Source organism: Camellia sinensis, chromosome 4, assembly GCF_055761805.1.
Source record: "Camellia sinensis isolate YWXY chromosome 4, ASM5576180v1, whole genome shotgun sequence".
NCBI lineage: Eukaryota > Viridiplantae > Streptophyta > Magnoliopsida > Ericales > Theaceae > Camellia > Camellia sinensis.
In genome coordinates, this window is record NC_138964.1 from 101,200,250 (window position 1) to 101,217,690 (window position 17,441).

A 17,441-nucleotide genomic window follows, 5' to 3' on the forward strand; every position below is an offset into this window, starting at 1 on the left:
TTCAATATTGATCAAATTGAAAAGTAAGCTTTAAAATTGTAAAATGTTACAGTTTGAAAGCATGATTATATTAAGCATTTATTCTTATTAATCAAACTGGAAAAAATGCTATGAAATTGTAAAATTTTACAGTTCTGAAGAATGTTATGAAACAGTAAAATTTTACAGTTTTAAAGCATTACTTATTTCAGCACCAAAAAAATTGAAACTGTAAAATTTTATAATTTTCATCACTTGTAACTAAAATTTAAAAACAACTTGTTCAGAACATGAAAATTTTCTCCATTAAAACAGGAAAATAGAAGTGTGCAGTAGAGAAAAGGTAGAAAAATTGAAAAATCGAAAGAAAGAAACAAATAAAGAGAGAATATTGTATTCCGACAACTATTTTTGGTTTAGATCTAGTCGGATCTCATGTAGATTTACTTAGATCTGAGTAGATCTACTCATCTTCATCATTGGAAACTCGTTTCTTTCGTCGTCGGTGAGGGTGAAGTTAGAAGTCGATGATCGGTAGTTGCCGGTGAAACCCAAGGCAATGGTGGTCGTCGGTGACTATGTATTAGAAAGAGAAAGAGAAGAAGTAAGGAATGGTCGCTGGGAAATAGGGAAAAGAAAGAGGGAGGGAAGAACTAATGCATGGGAAGAATGAAGAAGAAAAATAGATAGTGGACTTTTAAGAGTATTTAAAAGGTTGTGAGACTAAATAGACTTATCCTCTTTTAAGTAGGACTTTCAGATAATTTGTTATTAAAAAATCTACTTTTAACCAACTTCTCGTCACAGTTTCATGTTTCAAATCTTTAAGAGAACACGTCTGAAGATTTTCAGAGTCCTGCCATTGAAAATTAGGTATATATATATGATATGATAGCTAAAAAAATTAAAAAATTACTTAAAAAGTCTGGTTCCAAACGAGAGGCTTTAGACCTCTTTTGATTTGAGTTACATTAATTCTTTACTTTCTCTAGGTCTTTTCATAATAAATATAAAAATATAATTTTTTTAACACTTCTCAAAATAATCTTAAATTCAAGGGAAAAATTATGGTGTATCTCTCTCACATGGTGTGTACTATATGTACCTTAAGAAATTACGTAATTTCATATTTTATGAGTTATAATTAAAAAAAAAATCATAATTAAATAACATATGAGATATAATCAAAATCTTATAAGTTATAACTCAAAATAAGATCTTACCAAAATAAAAAAAAAATAATTATACGTAAAGAAAAAAAATAACATAAACATATGATTAGAGTGTGTATAGCAGAAGTTCCCTAAAATTTCCAATCTTTACTTCACCCGAAGAAGAATATGGAGTGGAATGAGTAAAACGAGCATTTTTTATTTTGAAACTGCTGGTGGTGACACAATGATCACCAACTGAACTGATCCATCTTCTTTTGTTGGTCTTTGCAATTACAAGTCAGAACTTGTTCGTTTGAATCCTTTTTCTGTTGCAGAGAAAAATATGGGTTTCTTCAAGCGGGACTTCCTACTTCTCACCCTTGTATTATTGTTTTGTCCAATACCCAGTTTCTCAGATCCTTCTTCAGTGAGCTCTGAACAGCTCTCAGAAATCCCAAAAAATTTCCTTAATTTTGCCAAGAAATCTGATTTGTTTGAGTGGATGGTTGGGATTAGGAGGAAGATACATGAGAACCCAGAACTGGGTTATGAGGAATTTGAGACCAGTAAGCTTATCAGAGCAGAACTGGATGAGATGGGTATTCCTCACAAATACCCAATTGCGGTTACTGGTGTTGTTGGCTTCGTTGGCTCCGGAAGTCCTCCTTTTGTTGCATTACGGGCGGACATGGATGCTCTCCCTCTGCAGGTTTTCTTCAGCTTTTGGATTTGTTTTTCCTGAATTTAAAGCTTATTTGCGGAAATGAAATCTTTTTTGTTAAGGGTATTTAGAATGGTTTGATTTTATTGACTAGTCATTACCATGTAACAGGACTGGTTGGGTCAAAGAGGAGGATATGGATACCGTACGATGCCTTTGTAATTTTACATTTAAATATTGGATAAATTTACTGACTTCCCTGATATTTAAAAAAAAAAAAAAAATACAATAAGTTCAGGCGTAATTATATTGATCTGAAAACGCTGCTATAAACAAGGAAAAATATAGATTTGAGTGTAAGATAGATGATAGTATCATTTTTTCCATCTACATCACTAACAAATTATTGAGGAAAAAGGGGCTAAGTGTTATGTGAATTAAAAACTTAAGGGAACTTATGTAAATTGTAATTATGTCAAATTTGTGGCGCTCGTGTATTTTTTTCAAACCTCAAGGGATGTTAGTTTAATTTACTCTTAAATTTTTGTGTAGTTTGGTGATTGAGACAGTCTGACGAAGGAGAAGATAATTTTTCATTTTAATTCTTACAATAACTGTTAGGAAAAGATAATATTTGGGAAAACTGTTGCTGCTGTGAAGTTTTTGGAAATGAAAATTGCATGACAAAGCTTCAACCAAGTAAGTTGTGTGTTTTATATAATAGAATCAAAATATATTATATGTAATTAGGCAATGGGATTTTATTTTTTAGTGTAATTTAATGTCTGTAATTGTTAGGCTTAGAAGAAAGGGGTGAAGAAGTGTGCTGTCAAATATATTCATGAGATTGTAATTTTTGAAGGAAATGGTGGAGTGGGAACACAAGAGTAAAATTCGGGGAAAGATGCATGCTTGTGGGCATGATGGTCATGTTGCAATGCTTCTAGGCGCTGCAAAGATTCTTCAAGGGCATCATGAACTTATAGAGGTTAATTTTCTGACTCCTCATTAACTTTGATCTTCCTACGTAATTTTTTCTGTTATCTTCTCTGTACTTCTACTTCATATGCTGGTTGATAGTTTTCCTTTGTTCCACGGGCATTGCTTTTGTGTCTGTGATTAGGTGAACTAGAAAATCATTTGGATGCTCATAGACTACAGAAAAAACTGATTTTTTTTATATTAATGGTATGGATGAAGTGGTTTGCAATGCAGTTATAGAATGTTTTTAAGGATGTTGGCGAATTGTAGAAGTGTCTTCCAAAGGGTGGTAGGTTGAAAAAGCTCTCATGTTGAGCACGTTGACCAGTTTGCCCACATTCTCATTTTTTAAAACTTTTTTTAAAAAAGGATTCATTGATTGGTGTTTGATCATCTTGAGAACTCATAATTGATTCTCTTTTCAAGGTTCTGTTTAAAAGTTAAATTTAATATTTTCTTGTTTTGTTCTCCGACTGATTAGCATCAGTGGTTTTATATTTGCATTCCTTTTTTTTTTATTTATTTTTTTTCTGACAAAGCACTAGTGGAAAATGTTTGTGGAGATATGTAGTAGAGATGGCGATCCTGTGTAAGCAGTTGGTGTGGCTTGTGAGTATGGAGAAGGTGAATAACAGAGAAGAAAAGATTCTCAAGGAACCTTGTGAACTAGTGGTTTGGAAGTATATTCATAACTAATAGGTATAATTTCTTCATGTATGTTTCCTTTTCGGTGTTGTCGCAAGTGCAATTTTTAGGAAGAAGTCTGGTTTTAGAATCTACTTAAAAGTGCTTTTGGGGTCTCTTCCCCATACAAGAGGATCATGAGTTCAGTCCTCTGAAAGAACTTGAGTTGGGTTGAGGTAGAATTAGTTAGTAGGGAGAGTTTGCAGTGCTACAGCTCCAGAAAGTGTATTTTTTAATTTTTTTTTTTTTTTTTTTCATTTATACGGCCACTCAGCTAAAATTTTAAGATTGGGAATTTTAAGAAATGGATGGAGTTTGTCCAAGTGGGTGTTGTATAACTAGCAAAATAAGGAGACAGTGGTATGTCTTTTACTCTCAGGAGATGCTTTGTATGGTGGTGGATCCTTGGTAAGCTAGACCCGATATTTTCTTACTATATGAAGGATTCAATATTTCACTGATACTTTCCCTATAATAGCAGTTTGGTGATGGATACTGTCGATATTTTTCCGCTATGTTACGTGGACTCAGGTACAAGTATCGGGTGCGAGTGTGTATGCAAGCGTCATACCTTCATAAATTAAAATTTTAGGATTTTGGGATACGTATCCAAAATTGGATATGGGTACGGAGACGCATCATATATATATATTGCATATTATATAATATTTTCGGATGAAATGTTGTAAATTATATAGAAATATTCTTGAAATTAAATAGGATTTAGGAAAAAAATATGAAATTTCTATATATAATTAATGTGAGAGGCTAAAAATATTGTTTTACTAGCAAATGTGAGTTTCTTCTTCTCATATATTGTAACAAATTAAAGGATCCGAGTGTCTAAATTGAGTATGAGTGTCGGACACATATCCCACACCATTATCCATGTCCTATTTGGTGGACATGGATATTGTGGGGGAAATAGAAGAGTCCATGTAACACAATTTTTCAAAACTATTCAATCTTTAGTTTCTTCGTTTCAACAACTTGTAGACAACTGAAGATTAATCTTGAACGAAATAGTATTTTTTGTATAACATTGATTCAACATTTGCTTTGGTAATACAACTAAGAAAGAGACAAGAAAATAAGGCTCCGTTTGTATTTACGAATTTGAAATGGATGGATTTGACATTAATCAAATAAAGAGAAACAAAATAGTTGAATTTAGATTTGATAGTTTATCTACGGATTTCAAAATTGAATTAAAATAGTTGGGCAAATTACAAACACATCCCTTGAGGTTTGTTTAAAATATAAATTGTCTCTTGTGGTTTGAAAAATTACAAATACGTCATTGTCAGAATTTTTTATTTAATAGAAGTAACTGAAAAAATGAAATTCCTAACTGCTCTCTTATACAATAATAAAATTACCTGAATTATTAATTGAAATAAATTTTTAACATCATTACAAATTATTAATTAACTTGATGGTTTATTAATAAAAGGGACAATTTGTTATGAAATTAGAAACCTCAGGAGACGGGATGTAATTTTCAGAATCACAAGTGCAGTTCGTATTTTAAGTAAATCTCAGGGGTGTGCTTGTAATTTACCCTAAATAGTTTTATCATGATAGATTTGAAATAACTATATAAAAGTATTAACTTGAAATCATGCCAAGGATTCCCTTTCTAGCTACAATGATCCTACTAAAGTGCATCTCTTCTCTCTTGACTTGTCTTCTTCTATAATTTTTCTATCCACCTATATTAATTAACTCTCCAATATTTTTTTTGTAAAATTCAACCACAAATCACTTGATTTGAAATCCACATCTATCCAAATGGACTCTATGCAGTCAGCGATTTGTAAAATCTACATCTAGACACTTATCATAATCTCAACCTCAGGAAATGACAAATCTTATTCTCATGTCCATCCATCATTAAAAAGGTAAAACATATGGACTATCGGTGAGATGCTTGTGTGAATGTTTAAAACTTCATTTCAACATTCCTCTCTCTCTCTCTGTCTCTCTCTCTCTATCATTTTTATATTTTGCTTTCTAGGGCTCATCTGTCCTCAAATGGATGCTTGATTTGTCACTGATTTTATTTCCTTTTTCTTTTGGGGGAGGGGGGATATGTTCAATAGGGGACTGTTGTGCTTGTTTTCCAACCAGCAGAGGAAGGAGGTGCAGGGGCACAACAAATGATTGATGCCGGAGTACTTCAGAACGTTGAAGCTATCTTTGGGCTGCATGTCGACCCGGACATACCCATAGGTCAAGTGGCCTCCAAGCCTGGACCCATTATGGCTGGGTCCGGCTTTTTTGAAGCTGTAATTAATGGAAAGGGAGGTCATGCAGCCATTCCTCAGCACTCAATAGACCCAATATTAGCAGCTTCAAGTATTATTATCAGCTTACAGCATCTTGTTTCACGGGAAGCTGATCCACTGGATTCTCAGGTTCATATTTCAACTTTCAAATCTATAACTTATCCCTTCTGATATTTATGCAAAACTGAGACATACTCTTTGGTGAATATCGAAGAAGAATTATTCTACAAATTTTGTCTATTTCTTTTCGATATCAAACATGGTCAATTTCAAATCTTGTGGATAGAATGAAATACTAATCTGGACTCATGATGAATATTTGACTTTTCTATTTAGTTTGCTTCCCTTGCGATTGTTTCTCTATTTGTTGCAATTACCAATTACAGAGAATGGGGACTGTTGGAAATGATACCATTGTTGCATTTTTTTGGTAGAGGGACTAGCACTGCTGCACTTTCTGGTGCAGTTTATTTGGTAGCTTATGTTTGCCAATTGTCAGTAATTGTTGAGACACCAACCACAGTTTCATCATTTCACTTAGGAAGTCTGCAATAAGCATAAAGTTATGTTAGAATATGTTATTTAATTTTATAATGAGGGGTACTATTGTCATATTGTTACACTTGAGTTTAATATAAGTAAGTGCTAAGGTGAAGGGTTTAGTTAATAATCCTAAACCTAATTTTCTCATCTTTTCTTTCTCCTTCTCTTCTTCTTCTTCTCTACTTAGTCTTAACCCTACTTCTTACAATCTTTACGCTTCAACATGGTATCAGAGTAGTCTATAGAACCTAGAAATCAACACAAGGTGGCTGTGTTGTGCTGATGTCATCATCCGTACTATGATGTCACTATCCATACAGACGTCGTGCTCCGGTGAACTCATGTACCTACTCGGTTTTGTCTCCTGGAATTTATGGTAATTTTTGTGGAATTTTTTTGGAGTTGTTTGATATGAGTTTTCAATTTTTGAATGATTTTTGAGTTTGTGGTGCCTATTTTTGCAATCTGCGATTCCAGCCCAAAATTTTGATTTTGTCAGTTGGGCTCTACCCTATGGGAGCCGACTCGACCTGGTAGACTATCCTTCGGTGTTTAATTTGTGATTTGGTCCATCGGGTGTTCTTTTCTGGTCTCCAGAGGTCGTTTCTTCAGTCGAGTATGTTGCTGCTACTGCTAGATTGATTCTACTTCTAGATTGTTGCTGTTTTTGCCCTTGTTTGTTGATATTGGTGCCTCCTGTTGTTGGTTCTTGCTGGTAGAGTGTTGATCTGTTCTCTTCTTTGCTACTTAATGAATACAATATTTGCATTTGTTATTGTTTGTTCACCTATCATGGCTGAGGGTAAAAACCCATTGGTTAAGGATGATGTGCCTCATTCTCATCCTACATTGGTTAAGGATGATGATCTGCCCAAATCTATTACTACCGAGAAATTGACTGGTCTGAATTATATGGCTTGGGCACATGTTGTGAAGGTGTTTTTGCGTGGAAAGAAAAAATTGTGCTTCCTTACGGAGCTTCCTCCTTCGGTTGAGGATAAAGCTTATAATGATTGGTCTAACAAGGACTCTGGTGTTATGGTCTGGCTTTGGCATAGCTTAGAACCAAATGTTGCCACTACAGTTGAGTTTTGTGAAACCTCTAAGGAGATTTGGGACTCTCTTGCTGTATCCTTTTCGTAGCAGAGTAATTTTCTTGAGTGCATGAGCTATATGAGACTATCTTTGCTACTAAGCAGTCCAGATCTCCACTTTCTGAGCATTATAGTTGTTTAAGAATTTGTGGGATCAATTGTTGCAACTTCGCCCTTTTACTACAGATTTAACTCAGTAAAAGAGGAATTGGGAGGAGTTTATGATTGCCTGATTACTTACCGGTCTAGATTCTGATTTGCCTGGATTCAAGAATCAAATTTTGGCAAGTGAGACTTTACCTTCAAAAGCTAATGCATATTCTCGCTTATTATGATTTTCCGTAGGTTAGAGTTCTATTATTTCTAGCTCCACTCCACCCCTTGGTTCCTCCTCCGTTATGGTTTCTGGTAATGGTGCTCACAACGTAGTTCTCGTGGTGATCGTGGTACCCGTGGTGGTCGTAGTTCCTTTTCTCATGGTGACCAGAAATATGATTATTGTGGTTCCATTGGTCATATTGAACCTTGGTGTTGGCAAAAGTATGGCAAGTTTGACCATGTGTATCAGGTTACCGATGTAGCTTCCTCTTCCCAGACATCTACCTCTGGTTATGTTGCTCTTTCGTCTGATTCTCATGAGGCACTCACTGCTCAGATTACTGAGCTTATTTCACTCCTTCGTTCTACTCTTCCTCCATCATCCACCGCTACCTTGGCTAGTTTAGGTAATATTGCATGTATGGCTTAGTCTAGCCAACCTTGGCTCTTGACTCTGGTGCTAGTTCACACATCTCTAGTAATTTATCCCTTTTTCATGCTTTACATCATCTCACACATAATATTGTTCTTACTGGTGGACTATCCCGACCTGCCAGTGGGATGGGTACACTTCACCCCACCACAACTTTATCTCTACCAAGGTTTTAAAAAGCGGTCGCAACCGTTACGTAACGGTTTTGGTAGTTACCGCCACCTGTTATGACCGCTTTTGCAGTGTGATTGAGATTTACAGGTATGTCGGCCGTAGCGGCTGCCATAACGGTCGTAACGGTGCCGTAACAGTCGTAACGGCCTGTTACGCACCGTTACGTAACAGTTCCAAACTGTTTCTTTCGAAAAAACACAAAAAAAAACTGAAAATGGGGGAAGAGAGATAGAGAGGAGGGAAGATAAAGAGAAAATGGAGGAGCAAGAGATAGAGAGAGAGGAGGGAAGATGAAGAACATGTTATTGATTTGTTGAAGCTGTAAGACCTATGCTATTCTATTCAGCTGCTATCACTAAACCATTTTGTTTGCGTGTGTCTATCTATATATTGTTTGAAAATAATAATAATAATAAGTATAGTCATTATCTATTTGGCTTGGTTAAAATATGTATATATATATATATATATTTAGGCTCTTATTTATTCTCTTACTTTTATCATTGTTTATCTTATATATAATAGTTAGTGATTGATTTTTTGTATAATATAAAGTCATTAATTATTAAAATAAAATGTAAAAAACTCAGTTTATAGTGATTTAAAAATATGAAATATATTGAATCATACTTAAAAATTTACAAAAGTTTATCAATATTTATTTTTAACCCAATAAATATGATCATGGAAAAAAAATATGCGTATCGGTAAGTTTTTTTCAAATTGTGCAAAAAATAAAAAAAAATCACGGTTTCGGTTACCGCAACCGTTACACTACGGCCTTTACACCTTGCAACTGCAACCGTGTCACCGCCACTGTTTCGGCGACTGCAACTGCTTTTCAGAACCTTGATCTCTACCCTTTAGTCTCTATGTCCCTAAATTTCCCCTTAATTTATTGTCCGTTAGTTAATTAACCAAAGCTCTTCCCTGTTCCATAACTTTTTCTTCCACTTCTTGTGTTTTACAGGACCTCAAGACCAAGAGGATAATTGGTTCAGGGCATGAGCAACATGGCTTATATTACTTAGATACTGATATCTCCCTAATGGCTTTATTGAATGCCTTAAAGCTCGCTTGGTGGCTAAGGGATACACCCAAACTTATGGTGTTGACTATCTTGAGACTTTGTCTCCTGTGGCTCATCTCAATTCCATTTGGATACTTCTCTCTGTTGTTGTCAGTTGTTCTTGGCCCTTATATCAGCTTGACATAAAAAATGTCTTTCTCCATGGCGATTTGCAAGAGGAAGTCTATATCGACCAGCCCATTGGTTATGTTGTGCTTGTAATGAGCATCTTGTTTGTCGCTTGTAGAAGGCTTTGTATGGGTTGAAGCAATCTCCTTGTGCTTGGTTTGATTGCTTTAGTACTGTTGTGCTTGCTTATGGGTTTAAGCTTCCTCTTCTGATCATTCTGTGTTTATTCGCCACTCTTCTAGTTGGGTTATTGTCTTGATTGTTTATGTGGATGACATTATCATTTTCGGCAGTGATTCTATAGGAATTGTTGATTTAAAACGCTATTTAGGCCAGCAATTTCATACTAAAGACTGGTTCGCTATTTTCTTGGGATTGAGGTTGCTCGTTCCTCACAAGGTCTTTTCCTTTCTTAGCGAAAGTATAAGCTTGATCTTCTCTCTAAGACTGGTCTCTTAGGTGCCCCCCGACCAGTTAAGTATGCCTATGGACACGTTTGTCAAACTTTATGGTGAGAATGGTGAGTTGTTTTTCGATGTTGGTTGCTATCGTCATTTGGTTGGGAAATTAATTTATCTCACTGTCACACGTCTAGATATTACATATGCTGCGAGTGTGGTCAGTCAGTTTATGCATGCTCCTTGCCATCCTCACTTTGATACAGTGTGTTGTATTTTGCGCTACCTGAAGAGTGCCCTTTGCTGCGGTCTACTATATTGTCCTTCCACTTTTGACTATTGTACCTTTGTTGGTGATAACCTGGTTACTTGGCGTAGTAAGAAGCAGACTATTGTTGCTTGATCTAGTGCTGGAGCTGAGTATTGTGGTATAGCTCATACTGCGTCTGAGATGTTCTGGGTTCATTCTCTTCTACAGGATTTTGGACTTGCTATTTCCTCTTCTTTGCACATGTGTTGTGACAACCAGGTGGCTATCTTCATTGCTAATAATCTGGTGTTTCATGAATGCACCAAGCATATTAAGGTTGACTGTCACTTTATTTGGGATTTGTTATTACGAAAGCATCTTGTGACTCCCTATGTTCGGTTTGATGATCAACTAGGTGATATTCTTACTAAACCATTAGCTCGCCTTGCCTTTGAGCGTCTATCTGCTAAGCTGGACATGTTTAATCTCTATGCTCCAGCTTGAGGGAGAGTGTTAATATGTTATTTAATTTTATAATGAGGGGTACTATTGTCATATTATAACACTTGAGTTTAATATGAGTGCTGCTATTAGCATCTCATAAATTATCTTGGACCTCCTAATTTTTAACTTTTTTATTTTATTAAAATAATAACCTCAAATAAAATTACTAAAAAGGACATCATTTATTTTGGGATACTCTATCTCACAATTAAACCTACGCACCTATTACATCATGAATTAGGATTTATAAGAGTACCCACCTCTATCACCACTCATTCCATCTTCCCCAAATCCCACCTTCAAAACCTACCCACCCTCAAAACCTTGAAAACCGTTTGGCAGCAATATTCTGGCAGTAACAGTGGCAACTATTTGACTATCTACACTTCTCCGACAATGACAATGAGTGCAAGTTTTTTTGATAACCACAACTCCATAAGACGAGGAGTACAACAATAAAAGATTAAAGGAGGTTCATAGCTTTGATGTTGTTCTTAGCTCAGAAGAGATAGGCCTTGTAAGGGTAAGTTTCTTGAAAAAAAATGGTAAAAATAATAAAATCTGTTCGCCATTTTTTTAGGATTGAACTTCCGAACATATGACTGAAATTCGGGAATACAAGCCTGAACATTGTTTATTTGTTCGGGAAGGCATTCCCGAACAAATAAGTAATGTTCGGGAATGCAAGTCCGACCATGAAAATTTCTTAACACATTGAATGGTCAAAATCGTTAATGCTTGCAGAAGTTTTTATTTTTTCAAGTTCAGGAATACAGACCCGAACATGGAAATTTCTTTACACATTGAATGGTCAAAATTTTTAATACTTGCAGAAGTTATCAGAAGTAGCCCAAATTTATTATCAGGTTCAAAAGTTATTCCTTCATTGTGTAGTTTTGATTTTATTACTGAGTAGTTCTCTGCTGAACTCAAATTTTATAATAACAAAATCAACCAAACCAATTATTATAATTTTTTTCCTGCAAGAGAAGAAATTATTACGACAAAACTAAGAAATAATGTATATATATAGAGAGAGAAAGCATACAAACTGTGACAATAGTAGATGAGATAGCAAAAACTGTTATCACATTGGCTCTTTTTCTTCTTGGTGGGTTTTGTTAGGGTTTTTTGGAAGAGGGATTTTTTGGAGTGTGGGCGTGTGGGGGGGGGGGGGGGGTTGTGCATTTAAATTTAATGGGTGGAATGTTTTCACAAAGATAATTTTGGTATTAATTGGGGGGGGGGAAGAAATTTTGAGGGTTTCAAAATTTATAAGTGGGGTCCTAAAGAAATGGGGCATCCAAAATAATTTATGGGGTGCTAATAGCACCATTCTTTAATATAAATAAGTGCTAAGGTGAAAGGTTTAGTTAATAACCCTAAAACTAATTTCTACCGTATTCTCTCTTCTCTTTCTCCACCTCTTCTTCTTCCTCTCTACTTAGTCTTAACAGTAATTCCTACAATCTTTACACTTCAACTAGTTATAAATAAGATAACCGCCAATCGTCCTTTTCAATGGCAGTATTTTCTTTAAAACATGATGTTATTTTATGCTAAGAAGTGAAATGACTATTTCCTCTGGCCTCCCATGGGTATGAGTCATTGGCAAGTCTACTATAATAGAAAGACATTGCGACAGTGTTGGTACCCTTTATGGGTATTAGTCATTGGCAAATCAACTATAATAGAAAGACATTATGACAGTGTTGGTACCCTTTAATCAGAGGTGTTAGTAGTGTAAGACTGGAGATGGCTGTAACATTTAACATTATTTGCACAAAGTGGTTGCAGTCAGACGTGAACGTGCGTTCTCACTTCCCACGAGGTGGTAGCACAAGACTATATAGGCTAGAAACTCAGATTTGAAATAGGAAACTAACTACTAATATTTATAGACTAGAAACTGGAGTTTAAAATAGGAAACTAACTACTAATATCATTTGGAAACTTAACCCTAACAGAAGAAGGAAAATTGAATCCCTAAGAAAAATAAATTTTAATGAAATTCCTAATTAACCTATAGATGAAAATAAAAATAAACATAAATATTACAATTGATAAAATTATGAATAAAATCTGAACCCAAAATTGGTGGGTGCCTGTTCTGCATCAACTGGACATCTGGATGTAAGTGGTACCAAATCAATGCAAACTCTGAATACTAGATAGATTTGACTTCTAAATTCTTCCTTATGATGTGCTTTCAATCTTAGTAGCAGGAACCTTCTACTTGACTAACGTTTGTTACTAAGAAACACGATTTCACGCTCCCAAGTAAGAAATTTGCTCTTGTCGAGAAAGGAAGTCGCTCTCAACTAAGATAGAAATCTCTCAAACATATAAATCTCATATAAACAAAGGAAAAAAAATTTCAAGTTTATTTTAGTGGGTTGTATTTATATAATATTTATTATACTTCATATAGATAATTTGTAGTTGGCATGAATCTCTAAATATTTTTTCATATTTTGATACATATATTACAACCAAGCAACAAAAAATAACTGTGCTCCCAACTTAAGAAACTTCTATATGGCCCTGCTCCCACTTCTGCTCCCTTCGCTGCCTCCATTTTGTGCAACCAAGCTTTAAATTGTTTCTATGAGAACTACATGGAATTCTGTTTCTTTTGTAATGAAATAGTTTTTTGAAGTTTTTACTTTTACATACACTTCCAGGTCGTAACAGTTGCTAAGTTCCAAGGAAGTGGTGCATTCAATGTCATTCCAGATTCTGTCACCATTGGGGGCACCTTCCGAGCCTTCTCAAAGGAAAGTTTTTTGCAACTCAAGCAGCGAATTGAGGAGGTAGTAGTTAAATGGACTATATAATAGCTTTAATGACAATTCTTCATTCCTAAATTTTCATTGATTTTGTCCACATTTGATTATGCATTGTAGTTTCATTTTTTAGTACTCTAGTTTTTTTATTAATCACAAATGTATAACTCACCAAAAAATTAAAAAAAAAAAAAAAAAGAATTCAGAAATGTTGCTGTAATTACTGAAAAAAGCTCATGTCATTGACAAATCTGAATGTTGATGTATGCTTCTTTGTTTCTCCATGTGTTCCCTTGCAAACCCTTAATTTTCTCAAATATTTTCGTGTCACTAGACATTTCCCCCTCTGAATTGATTCCATCATACATATTGGGATCAGGAAGGATCCATTTTACTAAGTTATCATTACTTTAGCGGCTTTGCAATTTCTTGAGATTGTTGATCTGAATAACAATGTATGAGCTATCAAATCAATTCAGTGTCGAGAATTGAATAGTATGCCATAGGAAGATCTTTTATCCATACCGAATCCGGAAGTGGATTACTGTTCCAATCAAGAATATTATTATTTATTTATTTATTTTTAATTTTTAATCATTCTATGGCTACTCTGTCATTTTATTCCTTTATTTTTAATGGAACACAAGCTAATTCTCTTCACTAATAGGTAATAACCGGACAAGCAAATGTACAGAAGTGCAATGCAACTGTTGATTTCCTTGAAGAAGACCCGGTAACAGTAAATGACAAAGGCTTGCATGAACATTTCCGTAACGTTGCTGGGGATATGCTGGGCCTTCTGAATACTAAAGACATGCAACGATTGATGGGTTCCGAGGATTTTTCATTTTACCAAGAGGTGATACCTGGTTACTTCTTCTTCCTTGGTATGAGGAACGAAACAAATGGAAGGCTTGCATCGTTTCACTCACCGTACTTCACTATCAATGAAGATTCACTACCTTACGGAGCTGCACTTCATGCATCATTAGCTGCTAGATATCTTTTAGAATTTAAACAGAGGACTGCTTTGCTGAATGGAAAAAAAACATTATGATGAACTATGAATGTTTTTTTTTTTTGTTTTTTTGGCACTCTCATGTTTGCTCAGTCGTAGTTGTAACTTCTGAAATGATAAAATAATTTGGCCTTTCACATTTTATTTTATTTTTCGTTTTTTTTTTTTAGAAAAAAAAAATATTTAATTTTTTTTTTTTTTTGTAGTTCCTTTTTGGTTATTTTAGCTTATTACCAAAGTAGCCATATACCTTGGTTTTCATATCCACATTTTTTGCGGCAATCTTTTTAGCATTTATTAATTATGAAGCATGTGCACATGTACTTGTACATATATTGGTATTACTAATATGACATAAAAAATCTTTAACAAATTAAAAAAAAATAATAAGTATGGTATGAATATGGCCATAAAAATTATATTTTTATAATTTGTAATAATGCATTATTAGATTGTGTAATAATACAAGTTAATGATTTTTATTATTTTATTTTTTTATTTTTTTAGAGGGTTAGTACAAGTTAATAGTTAGATTACAATGTAAATGAAGACTGATGCCTTTTCATAGGCTCAAGTCTCAGAAAGCCATATTAGCACCCAAGTGCCCTTTCTCAACCACTTGAGCTACAACTGAGTCCAAATAAACACTATGGAAGTCTTGATCATAATTGACTATAATATGACTGTAGGTGATAAAATGATAGTGGTGATGTGGTATAGACAAGTCGAAAGGGATTGTTGGTAAAAAATTTCTCATACAAATACTTTTTTTTTACAAGGACAGTTGCAAGTTTTCTACTTCAAAATCATCTTATTCTTTCAAAAAGACATAAATTTTATTTTGCATATTTTTTATGGACAATTTTGGCTTTTAATATATGCATGAGTGGTTTAATAGAATTTCCTCCCAAATTCTCTCATGATCTCTCTCTCTCTCTCTCTCTACTAATAGGGATCATCGGCGGCATTTTCATAGGCTCTACAATTCTCTTATGACCTCCTTTCTTTCCCTCCCTTTGTTTTTTCTCAAAATAGAAGTCACTGATGTCCGTACTAGCTCTACCATGATTTATCTTCGTTGGTTCTACCACCGCTTACATTCGTTGAATCTACCATCGTTTTGCCACTAGAGTATCTCATCATCATTATTGCCTCAAATATGATATCGATAACATTAAGATTGGAGGTTTAGATTTGTAAAAATCTCTTACTTTTTGGAAGTTCAATTCAAAGACTGTGTGTGTGTGTTTTTTTTTTTGGGGGGGGGGGTGTTTATGATATGTTTGAATACTAAGGTTAGGATTTCAAACAAAGATGTCGTTACAATATGTTCAGTAACAAAAATAGTAAAATTTTATTGCCTACCAAAGTGAAATTTTACTATTAATGTTACTAAATCAATGTTCTAACTAATTTATCATTTAATATTTATAGGAATAATGGTTGATATCAGAGTAAGTGTGGTTTGTGATGACAATGGTAAAATTTACTACTTACATGTTTAAATCAAATAGTACAATTGTACTGTTTATAAAAACAATGATTTTTGAATTTTCATTGTTATTGTTGTTGTTTGCTATGAGGCGGCGGCGGCAATGACTAGTCATTAGGTGATGATCGGGACAGTTGTTAAAAATAATGGCAAGAGTAAGTCACTAGAGAAAGATGAGTTGTTGCTAAATAGACCTGTTTTATATGACGATTTTTTAGTGACTATTCTAACGACGATAATAATTGATCTCTAAATTCTTTTTATCAATTAAAATTTTCACATTTGGAGAGAAAAAAATTGGATTTTATGATGATTTTTTAGTGACTATTCTAACGACGACAATAATTGGTCTCTAAATTCTTTTTATCAATTAAATTTTTCACATTTGGAGAGAAAAAAAATTAGATTTTATGACGATTTTTCAGTGATTATTCTAACGACGACAATAATTGGTCTCTAAATTCTTTTTATCAATTAAATTTTTCACATTTGAAGAGAAAAAAATTTGGATTCTAAAACTCTTGTATGCTGTAACCGAATGTAAACATCAACGAAACTGAAAAGAACTAAAAGAAACCTACGTACATTTATTAATATGAATATCACTAAGCCAAAGTTTGGCATGTGTCAAAAAAGTCAAAAAGTTACTCAAAAAGTTAAAAAGTTATCACTATTCACCAAAAGTCAAAAAGTACGGCTGTACAACTCTCAATCCTAATTTTCTCCTAAACACTAATTTATACAATTTTTTAATACACATTTTTTCATAAAAAGTCAAAAAGTTAACCCAAACAATTATATTTTTTTCCTCAACTTTTTAGTCAAAAAAGTCAAAAAATACACTTATTTAGGACATTCAAAATAATCCCTAAGTTGTGTCTAGTGACGAAAAATTCTGACAAAATAAAACATTACACTATTCATATATATATATATTATCTAATAATCATACCAGTCAAAGAAGAACAAAATGTTAACATTATTAATACAATCAAAAGTTTTTTTCTTAAATGGACTTTCTATAAATTCTAAGATTTTAGTAATCGCATGAATCATTTGGGTATGTAAAATGGGTCAACACTAAAATTTGTCAACACAACCCAATTTGAAAGGGAAAAAAATTAACCTTGCAAATATATTGGATTTTAGATGGCTAATGAGGGTCATAAAGCCTTCCGTTTGGTTTGGCTTTCAAATTATAGTTTCATTCATTGATTTGAATGTGGTGTTTGTTTTGAGTTTTTAAATCATAATTCTACATCATTTCTCAAAACTCAATTCAAAACATAATCATTATTTTTCAAAACTCATCACTAAACACATAATTCAAAACTCTTTTCAAAACTCAATTCAAATCAATATTTTAATTTTTTAAATATTTAAATATATTAAAAATATTTTAATTTTGTTAAGATTTTAAATATTTTAATATTTAAATATGTTACGATTTTTTTAATTTTTTGAATATTTTTAAATATTTTAATTT

At 33.6% G+C, this 17,441-nt stretch overlaps 1 protein-coding gene across 6 annotated transcripts; it reads left to right on the forward strand.

Moving 5' to 3' along the window:
* The first annotated feature begins 1,203 nt into the window (after positions 1–1,203).
* On the forward strand, positions 1,204–14,655 carry LOC114283572 (IAA-amino acid hydrolase ILR1-like 4). 6 transcript variants are annotated; one of them, XM_028226434.2, is made up of 7 exons: positions 1,204–1,842; positions 2,416–2,493; positions 2,657–2,782; positions 5,562–5,876; positions 10,384–10,491; positions 13,344–13,472; positions 14,113–14,655. In XM_028226434.2, exons 3-7 carry the CDS (start codon positions 2,660–2,662, stop codon positions 14,500–14,502), a joined length of 1,065 nt encoding a protein of 354 aa, XP_028082235.2. In that variant the 5' UTR covers positions 1,204–1,842; positions 2,416–2,493; positions 2,657–2,659; the 3' UTR covers positions 14,503–14,655. The 6 variants fall into 6 exon arrangements, with proteins under 6 accessions (XP_028082235.2, XP_028082234.2, XP_028082232.2 ...); XM_082925417.1 differs by having other exon boundaries at positions 1,345–1,842; positions 2,347–2,493; positions 2,593–2,782; XM_028226436.2 differs by having other exon boundaries at positions 1,380–1,842; positions 2,347–2,493.
* Positions 14,656–17,441: the final 2,786 nt, after the last annotated feature.